Raw genomic sequence first — 19,309 nt, 5'->3', positions numbered from 1 at the left:
CCAGGTTCACCCTGTATTACTGGTGCAGCTAGTAGCGCCAGGTTCACCCTGTAGTACTGGTGTAGCTAATAGCGCCACGTTTACCCTGTATTACTGGTGTAGCTAAAAGAGCCAGGTTCACCCTGTATTACTGGTGTAAGTAATAGCGCCAGGTTCACCCTGTATTCCTGGTGTAGCTAGTAGCCCCAGGTCCACCCTGTATTACTGGTTTAGCTAATAGCATCAGGTCCACCCTGTATTACTGGTATTACTGGTGTAGCTAAAAGAGCCAGGTTCACCCTGTATTACTAGTGTAGCTAATAGCATCAGGTACACCCTGTATTACTGGTGTAGCTAATAGCATCAGGTTCACCCTGTATTACTGGTGTAGCTAATAGCGCCACGTTTACCCTGTATTACTGGTGTAGCTAATAGCCCCAGGTTCACCCTGTATTACTGGTTTAGCTAATAGCATCAGGTCCACCCTGTATTACTGGTATTATTGGTGTAGCTAAAAGCGACAGGTTCACCCTGTATTATTGGTGTAGCTAATAGTGCCAGGTCCGCCCTGTATTACTGGTGTAGGTAATAGCGCAAGGTTTAACCAGTATTACTGGTGTAGCTAATAGCGCCAGGATCCCCCTGTAGTACTGGTGTAGCTAATAGCGCCAGGATCCCCCTGTATTATTGGTGTAGCTAATAGCGCGAGGTCCGCCCTGTATTACTGGTGTAGCTAATAGCATCAGGTTCACCCTGTATTACTGGTGTAGCTAATAGCATCAGGTCCACCCTGTATTACTAGTCTAGCTAATAGCGCCAGGTTCAACCTGTATTACTGGTGTAGCTAATAGCGCCACGTTTACCCTGTATTACTGGTGTAGCTAATAGCGCCAGGTTCAACCTGTATTACTGGTGTAGCTAATAGCGCCACGTTTACCCTGTATTACTGGTGTAGCTAATAGCGCCAGGTCCGCCCTGTATTACTGGTGTAGCTAGTAGCCCCAGGTTCACCCTGTATTACTGGTGTAGCTAATAGCCACAGGATCCTCCTGTATTATTGGTGTAGCACCAGGTCCGCCATGTATTACTGGTTCAAGTAATAGTGCAGCTGGTTTCCAGTATCTCAAACTAAGGTTGCGCCAGGGCCGTAGCAGGCCTGGAAATATTGGGGGGGAGGCACAATTCAGAAACATGGGGGCTCAGCTACGCCCCTACTGGTCATTTCTTTATCATTTTTCAAAATACTGGGGGGGGGGCACGTGCCCCCAGTACCCCACCCCCTGCTACAGCCCAGCAAGCAGATTCATTATACAACCTTAATCATTATATCCTACTAAAGCCATCCGTCTTTTTAAACAATTAAGCCAATCCTTAGTTTCACATTATTATGAATTCGCGGCATTTTATTGCCAGACCTCCATTGAACCTGCCACTGGCGACCTCCCCTCCCCTTAACTTAACATACGGATAAAATCTGTAAGATCAAAACTCACGTCAAATGCGGTATGTGGTAATAAATTTTTTTTATTATTATTCCATTCCGGTTGAGTTCCCGCCATTTCCTGCAAAACTACTTAAAACCGGTTAGACATGTTTTTACCGGCGTATCGCAGCATTTGAAGCGTTCTTGTAACACTAGAGCCTCAGAATCTTCGTGCTCGGCGCACGAGGGACGACAGAAGAGGCCTTATAGTCCCGCGTCGCGCTTATGCGTTTTCATACTCCTACGCCCAGTGACTAGCATTGTCCTTTTATAGCCCAACCCTCCCCACCCTAATACAGATCCCCACACTAAACCTAAACACTTGAAAACACAACACGATCAATGACTAAGAAGGCATACTCCAAAGACCATTCTTTTTTACGTTTATCATTTCAGATAATAGACACTTTTAAAAGGGGCATACCTCAACAGTACAGAAACTTGCTTTGTGTTAGGTCCATCTTCAAGAGATAGGAGTCAAAGGTCTGTGTTCGCGTTGAGGTCGCAGGCTGATTGAGTCGCTATCCCGATCCCCGGCACGAACTTTACACAGGTGCACCTGGAACAACTGCGACCTCTCCTGGTCCATAGCAAACCATAGCAAACCATAGCAAACCATGCGCTACAGGGTCCATAGCAAACCATGCGCTACAGGGTCCATAGCAAACCACGCGCTACAGGGTCCATAGCAAACCATGCGCTACAGGGTCCATAGCAAACCATAGCAAACCATGCGCTACAGGGTCCATAGCAAACCATAGCAAACCATGCGCTACAGGGTCCATAGCAAACCACGCGCTACAAGGTCCATAGCAAACCATGCGCTACAGGGTCCATAGCAAACCATGCGCTACAGGGTCCATAGCAAACCATGCGCTACAGGGTCCATAGCAAACCATGCGCTACAGGGTCCATAGCAAACCATGCGCTACAGGGTCCATAGCAAACCACGCGCTACAGGGTCCATAGCAAACCATGCGCTACAGGGTCCATAGCAAACCATAGCAAACCATGCGCTACAGGGTCCATAGCAAACCATAGCAAACCATGCGCTACAGGGTCCATAGCAAACCACGCGCTACAAGGTCCATAGCAAACCATGCGCTACAGGGTCCATAGCAAACCATGCGCTACAGGGTCCATAGCAAACCATGCGCTACAGGGTCCATAGCAAACCATGCGCTACAGGGTCCATAGCAAACCATGCGCTACAGGGTCCATAGCAAACCATGCGCTACAGGGTCCATAGCAAACCACGCGCTACAGGGTCCATAGCAAACCATGCGCTACAGGGTCCATAGCAAACCATAGCAAACCATGCGCTACAGGGTCCATAGCAAACCATAGCAAACCATGCGCTACAGGGTCCATAGCAAACCACGCGCTACAAGGTCCATAGCAAACCATGCGCTACAGGGTCCATAGCAAACCATGCGCTACAGGGTCCATAGCAAACCATGCGCTACAGGGTCCATAGCAAACCATGCGCTACAGGGTCCATAGCAAACCATGCGCTACAGGGTCCATAGCAAACCACGCGCTACAGGGTCCATAGCAAACCACGCGCTACAGGGTCCATAGCAAACCATGCGCTACAGGGTCCATAGCAAACCATGCGCTACAGGGTCCATAGCAAACCATGCGCTACAGGGTCCATAGCAAACCATGCGCTACAGGGTCCATAGCAAACCATGCGCTACAGGGTCCATAGCAAACCACGCGCTACAGGGTCCATAGCAAACCATGCGCTACAGGGTCCATAGCAAACCATAGCAAACCATGCGCTACAGGGTCCATAGCAAACCATAGCAAACCATGCGCTACAGGGTCCATAGCAAACCACGCGCTACAAGGTCCATAGCAAACCATGCGCTACAGGGTCCATAGCAAACCATGCGCTACAGGGTCCATAGCAAACCATGCGCTACAGGGTCCATAGCAAACCATGCGCTACAGGGTCCATAGCAAACCATGCGCTACAGGGTCCATAGCAAACCATGCGCTACAGGGTCCATAGCAAACCACGCGCTACAGGGTCCATAGCAAACCATGCGCTACAGGGTCCATAGCAAACCATAGCAAACCATGCGCTACAGGGTCCATAGCAAACCATAGCAAACCATGCGCTACAGGGTCCATAGCAAACCACGCGCTACAAGGTCCATAGCAAACCATGCGCTACAGGGTCCATAGCAAACCATGCGCTACAGGGTCCATAGCAAACCATGCGCTACAGGGTCCATAGCAAACCATGCGCTACAGGGTCCATAGCAAACCATGCGCTACAGGGTCCATAGCAAACCACGCGCTACAGGGTCCATAGCAAACCACGCGCTACAGGGTCCATAGCAAACCATGCGCTACAGGGTCCATAGCAAACCATGCGCTACAGGGTCCATAGCAAACCATGCGCTACAGGGTCCATAGCAAACCATGCGCTACAGGGTCCATAGCAAACCATAGCAAACCATGCGCTACAGGGTCCATAGCAAACCATGCGCTACAGGGTCCATAGCAAACCACGCGCTACAGGGTCCATAGCAAACCACGCGCTACAGGGTCCATAGCAAACCACGCGCTACAGGGTCCATAGCAAACCATGCGCTACAGGGTCCATAGCAAACCATAGCAAACCATGCGCTACAGGGTCCATAGCAAACCATGCGCTACAGGGTCCATAGCAAACCATGCGCTACAGGGTCCATAGCAAACCATGCGCTACAGGGTCCATAGCAAACCATAGCAAACCATGCGCTACAGGGTCCATAGCAAACCATGCGCTACAGGGTCCATAGCAAACCACGCGCTACAGGGTCCATAGCAAACCACGCGCTACAGGGTCCATAGCAAACCACGCGCTACAAGGTCCATAGCAAACCATGCGCTACAGGGTCCATAGCAAACCATGCGCTACAGGGTCCATAGCAAACCATAGCAAACCATGCGCTACAGGGTCCATAGCAAACCATGCGCTACAGGGTCCATAGCAAACCATGCGCTACAGGGTCCATAGCAAACCACGCGCTACAGGGTCCATAGCAAACCACGCGCTACAGGGTCCATAGCAAACCATGCGCTACAGGGTCCATAGCAAACCATGCGCTACAGGGTCCATAGCAAACCATGCGCTACAGGGTCCATAGCAAACCATGCGCTACAGGGTCCATAGCAAACCATGCGCTACAGGGTCCATAGCAAACCATGCGCTACAGGGTCGTAGCCAGCATGAGGCAAGTGAGGCACTCGCCTCGGTCAAAATTTGATTTTAAGTGTTTCACAATTAAAAAGTATGAGATAAAACACCTGCTTCTGTTGAATTTACCAACCAGTGGCTAGCTAGGTTAAATTTTGATTCTGGCTAAAGGCCTGCGCTAGTTGCGCTGGGTCCATACAGGCGACCATACTGGCGGCTGTACGCTGGTTGCCCGAAATCAAAGGCAAGGCTGTGTTGGTTATTTTGATCCCCCAAACACCCCCGAGTGCCAAGAAATTATAAGAATGTGAACGCCCAAATATTCCACATTTTCCAAAAACAGAAAAAGTGGCCGTCTCGGTCAAATATCTTGATATCCAAGTAAGGAATTCTATGCGTAGTTCTCGATTGTTTTATTTAACTTTGAAATTACTTTTCTTCGGGTCTCCATGATTCGTAAGTTTTAATTTCTATTTTTAGCGTGATATATACGCCCCCGATTGCGATAAAAGGAATATGAACAATTAAAATCCAGGGGGGGGTTGTCTTCCCGTATCGACCTGATAGGGATGCTCGTATTATTTTTAGGGGTCAAAATCGGGCCTCAGGTATTTTTAGGGGGTATCTGAGAGAAAATAGGCTTTTCCACTATTTTTTATAGATTTTATTTTTTAGGGGTTCGCAGTAAGAGATATGCGTTTTGGTATATTTTAGGAATATTTTTAGGGTAGCAATTTTTGGTGTTCAGTATTTTTTTAGGGCCATTTTTTTTTTAATTTCCTGCCACGAGCATCCCCTGTCACTTTTACCCTGGGCTTTAAAGACGCATTATCACCAGTTTACTTCCGGGGGTCCGACGGAAACGTGTTATTTAACAAGCCATCCGCTCTAAATTGTTAATCACATCTTTAAGGAAACTTCCAATAGACGCATTGATTTTACAATTTTAAAATATTTTTCGCGTTTTCCGTTAAATGCTTGAAAGAGGTCCCCTTTTTAGGGAAAAGGAGCCGGTGACATTTGTTCCCGGTTTTGTTACAGCCAAACCCGGGGGGGGGGTCTCCCTATACCGAGATGACGGGGATGCTCGTAGTACCTTTTAGGGGCAAAAATCACGGGTTTGGTACCTTTTAGGGGGTTCGAGTTCATGTGCTGGCATTTTTTTGTGACACGGTACCTTTTGGAGGACAGAACAAGCTGCTCTACCAGGGGCTCACTTATGAGCCCCTGCTGCTACTTCGATATTTAAATAACGTTTAATGAAATGGATTTAAATGCTTTTCGACTACAAATGTATGTTGGTTGTTCGTTGGTACCTTTTAGAGGTAAAAATTGGCGCCCTTTTTGGTACCTTTTAGGTGTAAAAATGAAATTCCCTACGAGCATCCCCGCCATTATAATATGGGAGTCCCCTCGCCGGGCAGCCAAATTCTCGGCGAATCCAAAATCCATGTCTTGTTTGGGGACAGCGCGTAGTCCGACACAAGCTTTGGAAGCGGTTTGTCTAGTTTTTATTGTTTGGTTTGATTGACTACGCGCGAAGATCTAGAAAGAAATTTTGGCTTCTCAGGCGCGCAACAACGAATTTGGCTATAATCGGACCCAGGACCGCGCGTCACATTTAACGGGAAATCCGCTCAGCGGATTGCGGCTGTTTCATGAGAGTGTCATGCTCGATTAGCTTGGTCCTTTCTAATGCTCTCTTCCACTCGTATCGCCGCACGTTTCCTTCGGACGCTTGTAAAACCCGCATTTCCACCTACTAGATTCACAACTCCAACACGAGTTTTCCACAGGGGCTACAGATTACCGCCAGCCATGTCTGCCAACGACCAGAACGCTGATCCCAATGCCAAGCCAGAGGACATTCCGCTAGGGTGCGTTGAGAAGATTTCATCAGACCCGTGGTACTTTAATAGGCGAATAAAGAAACCCTTTACTTGCATTCTAGGCCTGACGGCAAGCCACTTTCCAAGAAAGCTATGAAGAAAATGGAGAAAGAAGCGGAGAAAGAAAAGAAAAAAGCTGAGAGGGAGGCGCAAAGGGTATGTAGATTAAAAAAAGTCTATGCTTCAAAAGGTCGAGGGCCATTCCCACAAAACAATATATTCTTTGATCTTGTTGGAAATATACTTGAGTACTTAGCAAGTATTTGATTATCCATAATAAACCATTTTAACTATGTTTTTAACCTTGATAGTACGGGGTAATGAAATGGAATGTGGGGTAGTCGTCAATAAATCTAGCTCCCAGCTGATTCCAATTTAAGTATTTACTTATAAGTCCAAATGCACGAAAGAAATGAATGTCTTCTTGAGAAGGGGAGGGTGGGAAGGGTTTACACCAGACCTCTTTCTTGCTGTTTAAATTTGTGTACATTCTACCTGTTATTGCAAAATGTGCCCCTTTTATTTCGTTACTAGTCTGATAGTACCTTAGTCTACACCCTTTACTAGGTCTTGTTATAACTTGCTCAATTGAGTTTTAGAACCTTCTACTTGTTTCTAATATTTTTATATCAATAATAGTACCTTAGTCTACACCCTTTACTAGGTCTTGTTATAACTTGCTCAATTGAGTGCTAGAACCTTCTACTTGTTTCTAATATTTTTATATCAATAATAGGCAGCAGAGGCAGAAGCACAAGAAGCAAATGTAAGTTTGAGGTTGTCATAGCAACTAAAGTAATGATAAGTTTCTCTATGGTTTGTCAATATATTGATTTATTGCTGGAGTAAAAATCAAATGCAAAGTGTGTTTCTAAAGCATATTAAAGGTTATTTTTACTTTCTTTAAAATACAGATATTGAATCCATTAATTAGAATAATTAGATAAAAGATATAGTTATTTTTAAGTATGCTTTTTAAGATTTTTTTTAATTTAGGATTTTGCCAAAGACCGCTATGCTGTCCTTCCTCTACTTCAGTCCAAAGAGAAGACATGTATGTAGATCAATGTAATAGCATCACGTTTTTTTTTCTATTGTTGCATTTTGATCATATGTGTTACATTACCTTCTCTGATATTAACTTTCTAAAGCTATTTGCTCTAATTTTAAAATAGCAAGACAGTGGCTTAAAGTGCAGGCTTTGACAGAAGACATGGTTGGAAAGAGAGTTCTTGTCAGAGCAAGGATTCACACATCCAGAGCTACAGGTATTTTATATCCATTTCCTTGAATATAGATTATTCGTAAAATGTTTTATATCATTTTGATTCTATTACCCCAGAAGATGAAGCTTCTATAGTGTAGCTCAAATCACAGTTCATCAGTTACCTTGTCCAGCATGCTTGAGGATCCAACATCCTTTGCGGGCACTCCCAAAGGTCACTTCCGCAGAAGAGCCACTGGAAAAGTTTATAACAATTTTGAATTCCAAAATGCTGGGAGCTGAGCTGTGAAAAATGTCCCAATCACAGCACAGCAATGTTTACTTGTAATTCCTAATTTTAACAACGCTCACATTGCTGACAAATGCTTTGCCAGTTTGATGGATCAAGTTACTTTGTTTTGTACGATAAGAGAAACTCTGAAGCCAGAACAATTGCTTGTGATACAGTCGTGTTTAGTGGGAAAGAGCAATGTTTTTGCTCAGCTACCGACAGGCTTCGGTAAAAGCCTGGTATTTAAAATCTTGCCACTTCTTTTTAAAAAAGCCTGCAAAATTGGTGACTCGATTGTTCCAGAGAACCCTGTCATTGTGGTTGTTTGCCCGCTGAAGTCAATAATCTAACTGCAAGCGAACAAGGTCTAAGCACTTGGAGATCAGAACTATATTGAGACGAATTTGAGTAAACTTATGAGTGAAAATTCACCTGCTGTCGAGCTTTGGGCTGCAGCATGAGAATAAGGTTAACAAAGGCTAAGTTTTCCACATTTTGTCTATGACAGTGTTTCTTCACAAAAAGTTCAAACTAAGTGTGTGCCAACCGAAAAGGAACATATTTCTGACGTTCCATTTTAGTATCTCGAAGAAAGAAACTGTATTTAATTCCGTCAGAATAATTTTGATTTCATCGGCTGTCAGTTTTAAATTGGCTTAGCTTCCGACGTGTTGCCTTCAGAACTAGTCTTACTAGGAAACTTTCCATTGGCTCTTCTGCGTAGTGACCTTTGGGAGAGCCCACAAAATACACGGGATCTTTGAGCATGCTTTTCCAGTCACTCTTTAATTTTTAAGTTATTCTGCCCACTAGGCAAGCAGTGTTTCATGACCCTACGAGACCGCCAGTATACTGTCCAGGCGTTGTGTGCAGCAAGTGATGTTGTCAGCAAACATATGGTCAAATTTGCCGCAGGGTAAGATGGTTCCTAATCAGTTGGAATTGTTTTGTTAGCATTAAGCAATGCAAGATTTATGGTTTTTAATATCAGAGTTAGAAAGGATGAAGATTATCACACATGCTCCTCCCAACAGAATTAACCGAGAATCAATCATTGATGTTGAGGGAGAAGTAAAAGCAGCAGCTCAGAAGATCAAGAGTTGCAGTCAACAAGACGTAGAAATCCTAGTGGATAAGGTATAATGTCACTAACTGCCCGTCTCTTGTGTGCTTTTATTCTGAACTTGAGGTGCATTGTACTGGTGCCTTGTTATTATTATCACTTGTTATGGTCTGTTGCAGTTGTTTGTAATCAGCTTGTCAGAGCCACGTCTCCCTTTGCAAATTGAAGATGCCTCAAGACCAGAGACTGATGAGGTGTGGTAGATACTGCATTGCATTGAACACTGTTTTTTTTTTTCTTTTTTTGCAATGCCAAGACTAAAAAAATAAGGAGAGCTGTGTGCTAAAAAAATAAGTAAAAGAAAGACAAACTACAAACTGGGAATACTAAGAGTTTTTGTGGTCTGCTCATTTAGTTTTTCCACCCACAGCTAGCACATGTGAACCAGGACACACGATTGGACAACAGGATCATTGATTTACGAGTGAGTGATTCACTTAAATCTGCAAGACATCAAGGCATGGCACAAAATTGTTTATATCCATAAGCATCCTTGATTTTCTTCTTCCTTCCAGACTGTTCCTAACCAAGCTATATTTAGCATAGAAGCTGGTGTCTGTAAACTATTCAGAGAGTTTTTGGACTCTAAAGGATTTCATGAGATCCATACTCCAAAAATCATATCAGGTACTTGTATAGTTGGTGTCTAATCTTAGTAAATACAACAAAGGCTTATAATTCTGGCCATCAGTTATATACAAACCTCTACTTGTGATACTGGTTAGTATTATCTTGGCTCTAGATTTGGGTGTCAATTTGAACAACAATATCCAAAAAGGATCAAAACAGGTTTTACTGCATCTGTAAATCTTTTGAACTACAATTTAACTGCATTCTATTTATACAACTCTAACTCATAATAAATAATTTTCATTAATGCTTATTAGTACAATTCCTGATCCACATACAGTAGAACTTTTAGTGGAATATAGTGCTTATCCCCTGTGAGTTGTATTCTGCATTGCTTCGTAGTTACCTAGAAAGAACATAACAGCCCTCTAATCCCATACAGTGTGTAAAACACATAGAAGATCGAAATACTAAATTTTCAAATCAGTTTACTCGCATATTGTTTGCTCATTTGTTTGACAACCATGGGCAGGTAACAATGGATAGATTTTTATAGCAATACACAGTCAATCAAAGTGGAAGGTATTCTAATAAAGCACTTCTACAATATTTATGAATCCATGCTAATCTCTATCACGTTCTTACTTCAGCTGCAAGTGAGGGAGGTGCCAATGTGTTTGAGGTTTCCTATTTTAAAGGTGACTACAACTTTTTCGTTTTGGATGCTCTCATAACAGGATGGAACTGTACTTCTGAAGATTTTCTCAGTTCTCTGATTTGCTTCCCAATAAATAATATACAGTATTTTACAGACTTCTGTAAGTGAAGTCTTTTGCATAGATAGTGGATGAAAATAAACGGATATATTAGTTGAAAATAACCTTGAGTACAGTTTGTCAGGAAACTATTATTATTTTTTAAGTGTGGGGTCGGAAACAGGTCAGATATCACTTTTCTTTTGCCAGTCAGCGCAATTTTATGTGGGCCAATGATGGTATTAGCAGTTTGTTTGTAGGACTGGGACTAGCGCATGCACGTCGGTCCCAAGATGGCGGAATACGTTCAGAACTGAAAACCCGTTGTTGTTTTAGCAACTGTTACATACTTTATTGTATAGGGTTATAACTGTTACATGTTCACTATTCCCCATAGGACATTTCTATTTTATTTCTTTCCTGAACTGTTCATCATGTCCAACTTCTTTAGGCAAGGCATTCCTCGCACAATCACCACAGCTGTACAAGCAAATGGCGCTAACAGGAGATTTTGACAAGGTGTACACCATTGGCTCAGGTCAGATTTTAATCACTTCATTTACTGTCTCATGATTTTTCAACAAATAACAATGCTGATATCCATTTAGAAACTGATGTTTTCTGTTTTTGATGCACCAGCCATATGTAACAATATACTGTAAACATACACAATTCATACACAATAATTCCTGTGCACCTTCACTTTTTTACATATACTTTTATTAAATACATTTTGATGGAACTTTATATTTTTCCAGTAAATTTATGGGCAATTACTGTCATTTATGGAACCACTCATAATGCAAATTCAGTTTGTAAAGAATGAAAATCAATGCTTGGTATTTAGTAAGCTTTTGTGGTATTATCTTGTGTTCATAGTGTTCCGTGCTGAGGATAGCAACACCCACCGGCATTTGACAGAGTTCATTGGTTTGGATGTGGAGATGAGCTTTTATGAACACTATCATGAGGTAGGGAATAAACTACAGTACATAGAGTAAAAAGTGAGCTTGCTTTTAGCCCTTGCTATTAGCCATTATGTCAGAATTGGGTTGCTTTATTCACTGAAACAGCATTATATGTTTTACAGGTCGTTAGAACCATTGGTGACATGTTCAACTATATCTTCAAAGGCCTCCAGGAGAGGTATCCTGTAGATTTTCTATAAACTGCACATTGCATTGATTGATAGTCAGGTTTGTGTAATTATAAAGTGTGTATTATTTCTTATCACATTAGGTATGCTGAAGACATAGCTAAAGTCCAGAAGCAGTATCCAAGTGAGCCTTTCAAGTTCCTGGAACCAGCGTTAGTATTATCATGTTACCAGTCCGCTCTCCCTCCTTTTAACTTAATAACAGTGTGATTCTGCTAACGGGGCCACCTTGACAGTCTTGTGAAGTAAGCCAATTAGGATGAATAACAACAGAATATTAATTTCCATCAATAAGGCATCAAAATTCTTGCACCAGGACATTTTAAAATCTGCAGCAATAATTTTGGGGTCTGGGAAACTGAAACATGTAAATCATATCTGATAATTGGGAATTTTCCTAAATGCACTGTTTCATTGAACTCTCCATATCAATTTCAACTCTATAGGCATTTCTCTATAGTTTTTTGAAACTTGGAGAAATTGGTTTCACAGTTGGTGCAAAAAATAAAATTAATTTTATTATATCCAGAGCTATACCATAAACTTTGTAAAATAAAGGAAATTATCGTGGTATTTGATATTTGGCTGTGGTCTACTCGAAGTTCTAATTGATTCCCTCTTCAAACTAATCAGGGTGTGAGAAAGAGGTCTTTTCTGATTGATATGACTTCACTCCCTAAAATAGCCAGGCAAACTAACTGACAACAGCACATCAGAGCACGGCACCGAAGTTGCATGCTAATTGGCTAACCTTTTTCAAACTTTGTGTTGGTGGCCACAACAGCATGTGTTACACTAAAAAATGAAGATTATAAATATATCCTGTCAAAGAGAATCAATAGTCAATTAACTGATTTTTTTTATGGTTTCCATTTGTCCTGTATAGCGAAAGTGTTTATAAAAACACTTAATGTATGTACAGAGGCGGCAGAACGGGAGGGGCCCCCCACTTTTCTGAGCGGATGTTTCTTTAGATACGATAACGTGTTTCAAGCGGTATATATGCAACCGATAACAAAATTGTTGAACATTTTAAAATCCCCGCGTTCTTATAAATAGGATTTGGAACCACCACCCACCCCTCCCATGAAACCACCAACCACCCCCAGCCAATCCCCCCCCCCCCCCCCCCCCCCCCCCCACACACACACACACACACTTATTGGACCACACCGCTGCCCCTGATGTATATGGTTGTGGACAAGAAGTTCATTTCTTTTGAAGCATCTGATCATGTCAATGTTGCTAGTATTCTTTTGATGTAATGGATTTCATTAATCTTTTAAGGCTGATTCTCGAGTATCGTGAAGGGGTAGACATGTTACGTGAAGCTGGGATAGAGATGGGTTATGAGGAAGATCTTAGTACGCCAAATGAGAAATTCCTTGGCAAGCTCGTCAAACAGAAGTATGATACTGACTTCTTCATCCTGGACAAGTATCCACTGTGCATTCGCCCCTTCTACACTATGCCTGACCCCTTCAACCCGGTAAGTCTAGAAACACTGCTGTGGCACAGAGAGCTCGCTGGGTAAGAAAAGTCAAGCACATGCAACAAGGTACTCTAGTTGACATTATCCATTTACACTCACCTTTTGGCAGTGTTGTTAAGACCATGACACACACTAGAAATGCTAAGGTCGAGGCAGCCAGCCGCTGACCTCCAGCAGGGGTACTGGCAGTTGCTGAGGCTGTTTTCACACACGCGTGACCTCAGTACAACATTTTAACCAACAGGTTTGGCCAATGTTGGCTCCGCTTGAGAGGTTACATTAGTAGGAAGCATAATGTTAACAACAACAATAAAGTATGGTTGGATTCCCTTTTACTATACATATTGCTTTGCTTTATTCTATTTTTGTATCAAGTCACACTGTACTGTAGGGCAGAATTCAAATCCCGCTAATTTTAATTGCTGCTTAACCACCAGCGTTAATCTCTTTACCACAGAAAAATATAAAATGTATGTAGATTTTTGTTTGACCATGCTGCTCGGAAAAAGCACTCACCCACAATTAAACCCACGTTAATCAACACGGTCCTAACGCCTTAGTTTGTTTCACTGCAACTATTGCTTGTCCAGCGTTCACATACCTCTCAAAGAAGGGCCTGGCCCCTTTTTGAAACAGCACAAGGAAGTGGTAGGAGTATTGTAACACTCTGGCTTCTCTGACAGAATGTGAGCAACTCGTATGATATGTTCATACGTGGGGAGGAGGTATTGTCCGGTGCGCAGCGAATCCACGACCCTGAGAAGCTCAAAGAGAGAGCAAGCCATCACGGGATAGGTGAGAGTCCTCTTTTTTGACTTTGTCGTCTGTGTTTTACGGAGAATCCAACTGCAGGATGCTGTTATATATATATATATATTTTTTTTTTCAGATCTGGAAACCATCAAGTCGTACATTGACTCGTTCCGCTATGGCGCTCCTCCGCATGCAGGAGGTGGGATTGGTGAGTACAGCTAGCTGTGCCAAGTGATCATTTGAGAACATGGCTAGGCTTCCTTGGTTCGTTTGGATGTGTTATCTTCATCTTGACACAGAAGATAAAACGCTCTCATTTGCCTTGTCATTTCGATATTTTTGAACTGATAGGAGAGGTATTCTATATCTTAATGTGAGAAGCCCTCTCCTTGTAGAGAAAAACGTCTTGTCTCCATTTGATGTTACTTACTTAGGCCTCTTCACCCCTGATTGGACATAAGGCAAGTTTGATTCGCCGTCTCTCTTGTCGGTTGCGGGCAAGGTGCTGTACCTGTCCCCAACTGAGGCCAAGATCTTTCAGTTAAGAGGTAACAGTTTTTTGCCCGGTGGTCTTTGGCCTACCGGGTTTCCGCCATTCCGCATTTGGTATCCGCTGTTGGTCCATGCGGAGGACATGACCAAGCCATTTCAAGCACCGGTATCGATCTGATTGCCCAAACTGCTTATACTGGTCTTCTTGTAGAGCCTATACAGTAAATGTTAAGGGAGATAATGTTGTAACTTAATTTCTCTTTGCTTGTTATTTTTCAGGTTTGGCTCGAGTAGTGATGCTTTACTTAGATCTACACAATGTCCGCAAATCCTCCATGTTCCCGCGTGACCCGAAGCGTATCACACCCTGAGCGGGTGATCCCGCGGGCTTGTCTGTCTCTTTAAGGACCTATAGTGCAAGGTTTTCGCATGGAGTCGGGTTTTTTTAATCTCTCGCCATTACCCTTGTCTGGTGGTGAAAAGAAGGGGCACGTAATAATTCCTAATAGTTGTAAGTTAATTTACATCCAGACAAATAAAATTCTTAGACCTTTTGCCCCAGTTTTAGCATTCTCTATAATTTATTGTATCACAACTTATAGACCAATAATTCTATGCCAAAAATACCCCTAAATAATAATAGTCATTATTATTATTATTATTATTAATTAGGCAGATGCATTGTAAGAATTTGTTTCGGGTCATATTACTGGACTTAGACTCGTGCGTTTCCACCTATGCCGATACGCATTCCCCAAAAAGACTAAACAAGTGCTGTTTATATCGCGAGTTCAAGTACCATGGCGTTATCATAGCAAGCCAGCTCAAGCGCATCATATCAATCAGCACTTGACCGGCACCAAAATTATATCAGGGGAATATGATTTGTTGTTCTGTTCAAATCTTTATAACTTCGCAAATAGAAGGAATCTCGAAAAACGCAGACAATGTTCCAAACAATTTTCTAATGTGAATTGCTTTGGCTTTGAAACTTTAAGTTAGCAAAAGTTTGGAATTATTGTCAATTGGTCAAAATTTCGAGTCGAGTTAACAGTTAGAGTAGTTATTGGTTAGAGTCAATTGGTTTTGGACTGCTGTTTTTTAATCTTCAAGAAAATTTTCAACCGATAACCATTTTGTATTGGCATTTTTTAGGCCATTTGTTTAATTTGTGGAAAAAAAACACTCGGATCATAATAAATGCTTCAGTTAAATGTCAGTATACTGACATTTAGGGTAAAATTGGTGGTCATTTATAGCGACTGTCGTACACCCTCTATCCATCAACCTCCCGACCCTAGAAAAAAAAACTTGTGGGAATTGCACCAGTATTGCTGGTGAAAGTATCCAGAATTCCTGCCCTAGCAATTTTTGTACACCATGTTGGGAAGGTGCTGTTTACACCCCATGTTGTGAGGTGCTGTTTACACCATGATGTGAGGTACTGTTTACACCCCATGTTGTGAGGTGCTGTTTACACCCCATGTTGTGAGGTGCTGTTTACACTCCATGTTGTGAGGTGCTGTTTACACCCCATGTTGTGAGGTGCTGTTTGCACACCATGTTGGGAGGTGCTGTTTACACACCATGTTGTGAGGTGCTGTTTACACCCCATGTTGTGAGGTGCTGTTTACACTCCATGTTGTGAGGTGCTGTTTACACTCCATGTTGTGAGGTGCTGTTTACACTCCATGTTGTGAGGTGCTGTTTACACCCCATGTTGTGAGGTGCTGTTTACACCCCATGTTGTGAGGTGCTGTTTACACCCCATGTTGTGAGGTGCTGTTTACACCCCATGATGGGAGGTGCTGTTTACACCCCATGATGTGAGGTGCTGTTTACACCCCATGTTGTGAGGTGCTGTTTACACCCCATGTTGTGAGGTGCTGTTTACACTCCATGTTGTGAGGTGCTGTTTACACTCCATGTTGTGAGGTGCTGTTTACACTCCATGTTGTGAGGTGCTGTTTACACCCCATGTTGTGAGGTGCTGTTTACACCCCATGTTGTGAGGTGCTGTTTACACCCCATGATGGGAGGTGCTGTTTACACCCCATGTTGTGTGGTGCTGTTTACACCCCATGTTGTGTGGTGCTGTTTACACCTCATGTTGTGTGGTGCTGTTTTCACCCCATGTTGTGTGGTGCTGTTTACACTCCATGTTGTGTGGTGCTGTTTACACCCCATGTTGTGTGGTGCTGTTTACACCCCATGTTGTGAGGTGCTGTTTACACCCCATGTTGTGAGGTGCTGTTTACACCCGATGTTGTGAGGTGCTGTTTACACCCCATGTTGTGTGGTGCTGTTTACACTCCATGTTGTGTGGTGCTGTTTACACTCCATGTTGTGTGGTGCTGTTTACACTCCATGTTGTGAGGTGCTGTTTACACTCCATGTTGTGAGGTGCTGTTTACACCCCATGTTGTGAGATGCTGTTTACACCCCATGTTGTGAGGTGCTGTTTACACCCCATGTTGTGTGGTGCTGTTTACACCATGTTGTGAGGTGCTGTTTACGCCCCATGTTGGGAGGTGCTGTTTACGCCCCATGTTGGGAGGTGCTGTGTAGTTGCTCGCCAACATTTCGTTTGTAGTTAACCGAGTATAGTGGTGCCAGCAATGCTGGCCGATGTTGACGCTGTTTGCACCGCACTTGGCATTTTCGCAATAGAAAGTGTCGCCAGGCTAGCTGCGGTGATTTGCCGCATTCAAAGCTGCTCGTGTATTAGCAGACTGCAAATTTCACGACGACAGCATTCAAAGCTATAAAATGGATATTAAATGTAAAAATAGAAATATAAAACACACAGGGCATCAGCTCTTGATACCGAGTCGGTTATTAAGAAAGGTCTGTTTTTTTTTTTTTAAATCAAAACGTTGGTTCGGTTTGTCGTTCTTCCATCCTTATTTAGAAAAGTTGTCTATACTTTCTTTTGGCTAGATTGCTATAAATGAAAGATTATAAGAATTTACACAAGGGTATATCACTCAACTCATTATTCATAGTTAGTAGAGGGTCAGTAGTTTTCCATACCAACTATGTTCAGAGTCGCGCGATTACTCTAAATCGATCTTAACGCATGTTTCAGTTTTCTGGTGTGTTTTTGCGGGGCCCCATAGTCAGAGAAAGTGGTAAGCTACACTTTTTTTTTTCATTGGAACGTCAAATTTTCAGTTGATGTTCTCAACGATGCTCTTAAATTTTAGTGCTTATAAAATATAGTACCCAATGAATTATTAGGAGGAGAATTGCACAAATGATAAAAAGCAATGTAATATTTAAGGTTTTATATATATTAGAGTAGTTTCAAAAAACCCGTGAAATACTATTTAGTTTATTTAGTACTAATACATTCAAAGTAGCTTACAAATTTAACTTACTTTTTCGAAAGCCAAATTTAATTCAGCAAATGTGATTGGTGATTAAATAGCAAAAACTTATTAAAATTTTAACAGCCATGTTTTACACCAATGAAAGAGACCAATAAACAAACAATATAGCTTTGAATGTTCTCAAGTTCGTGCATTTAAATTTTTGTCAAATATTTTCTATATACATAGTATAAATAACACAAAATTCAAAAGTTTTGCTGATCACGAGGATTGCTCAAACCCGTGAAATACTATTTAGTTTATTTAGTACTAATACATTGTAATGTATTTGTTTCCTTTTGTTCTGGCTTGACTATTACACTTTAACAATTACATTTTGTTGCACGTAATTTTGAAACCACTCAATGGAACACAAGTTAATTAACTGCATTTTAGAACATATAAGCCTAAAAAAGCAATATGTTGCTGCCCTATGAGCCTTGGCATGTTCTTAGCTTGTTCTTAAAATTTGGTGAGATCTCAGCCTGGACGTTCTTATAAAAAAAGGTTCTTATAATAAAAAGAGTGTATATACGTTCTCATGGTCACGATGGGATGTCTTTGTTTTGACCGTATGATGTCTGTGCCCTTCGCTTCTCTGATTGAGAGAAAATTTAAAAAGGCGCAAAAGTAAATTTTTAATTTCCATCATACGTTTGCTAAAAAAGCTTCACAGCACTATCAGTGTATTTTATCGTAAGGATTTCATGTGAGTTCAGTCTTGTAAGCAAGTCCTAGGGTGCGAAAGAGAAGTCTGATTGTAGTAAATAAGTACTTACATTCGAAAAATAATTTCGACACCATAACCTTCAGTTTAATCTTGGTGCATTCATCCCACGAAGAATAATTCAAAGTAGCTTACAAAGTAAACTTACTTTTTCGAAAGCCAAATATAATTCAGCAAATGTGATTGGTAATTAAAAAGCAAAAACTTGTTAAAATTTTAACAGCCATGTTTTACACCCTTGAAAGAGACCAATAAACAAACAATATAGCTTTGAATGTTCTCAAGTTCGTGCATTCATTTTTAAATAAATAAACAAACAAACAAATTAATGAATGAATGAAAAAAATTAAAAGTTTTGCTGATCACGAGGATTGCTCAAACCTAGCATTTTGGTATTTTAGAAATCCAAGCAATTTCGTAAACCTTGGATGATGCGAGAATATTATTCATAGATAAACGTAAGAAAAAGTATCTTCTGTTGTTTATGCGCTACTCCAAAAGATTGTCAAATGGCCCGAATGGTGTTTTTAATTGAGGGAATCTATATACAACTATTTCTAAATATGTTGCACTAGAAGAATCCACAATTCCGCCATTTATACGCTACTCATGAAGCACTGCGGGTTACGATACAACATTATTTGAAAGAGGTTGTATACTGTATAAAGCACAATTATATTTGTGAAGCATATTCTTATCGTTATTTTAACTTATTATTATCATATTATCTTATTATTTGTATTAGATGATTAATTTTTTTGTTGTTAAATTTTTGTTAAATTTTTTAATTCAGCCTTTTCGCTGCAATCAACAATTTTGAAATAAACTAT

The 19,309-nt window shown here is 41.7% G+C and overlaps 1 protein-coding gene across 1 annotated transcript; it reads left to right on the top strand.

The window, feature by feature from the left end:
* The first annotated feature begins 6,319 nt into the window (after positions 1–6,319).
* On the top strand, positions 6,320–14,936 carry LOC5514088 (aspartate--tRNA ligase, cytoplasmic). Its single transcript, XM_001634244.3, has 19 exons — positions 6,320–6,532; positions 6,607–6,700; positions 7,281–7,310; positions 7,541–7,598; positions 7,720–7,812; positions 8,854–8,956; positions 9,075–9,177; positions 9,283–9,357; positions 9,534–9,587; positions 9,679–9,790; positions 10,384–10,431; positions 10,940–11,026; positions 11,368–11,459; positions 11,579–11,634; positions 11,728–11,796; positions 12,932–13,133; positions 13,820–13,931; positions 14,026–14,097; positions 14,661–14,936. The coding sequence occupies exons 1-19, from the start codon at positions 6,351–6,353 to the stop codon at positions 14,750–14,752; spliced, it is 1,734 nt and encodes a 577-aa protein (XP_001634294.2). The 5' UTR covers positions 6,320–6,350; the 3' UTR covers positions 14,753–14,936.
* The last annotated feature ends 4,373 nt before the right edge of the window (positions 14,937–19,309 follow it).

The sequence above is a fragment of the Nematostella vectensis genome, chromosome 2 (genome assembly GCF_932526225.1).
Source record: "Nematostella vectensis chromosome 2, jaNemVect1.1, whole genome shotgun sequence".
NCBI classification, from domain to species: domain Eukaryota; kingdom Metazoa; phylum Cnidaria; class Anthozoa; order Actiniaria; family Edwardsiidae; genus Nematostella; species Nematostella vectensis.
The sequence above is the reverse complement of the archived record's forward strand: the minus strand, read 5'-3'. Positions and strand labels throughout refer to the sequence as shown.

Bases quoted from the DNA above. Each gene is read 5' to 3' on its own strand.
- LOC5514088 (XM_001634244.3), top strand. From the start codon at position 6,351: ATGCTCTCTTCCACTCGTATCGCCGCACGTTTCCTTCGGACGCTTGTA. The intron at 6,533-6,606 runs GTGCGTTGAGAA...CTTGCATTCTAG, and splicing joins CCAGAGGACATTCCGCTAGG to GCCTGACGGCAAGCCACTTT. The intron at 13,134-13,819 runs GTAAGTCTAGAA...CTTCTCTGACAG, and splicing joins TGCCTGACCCCTTCAACCCG to AATGTGAGCAACTCGTATGA.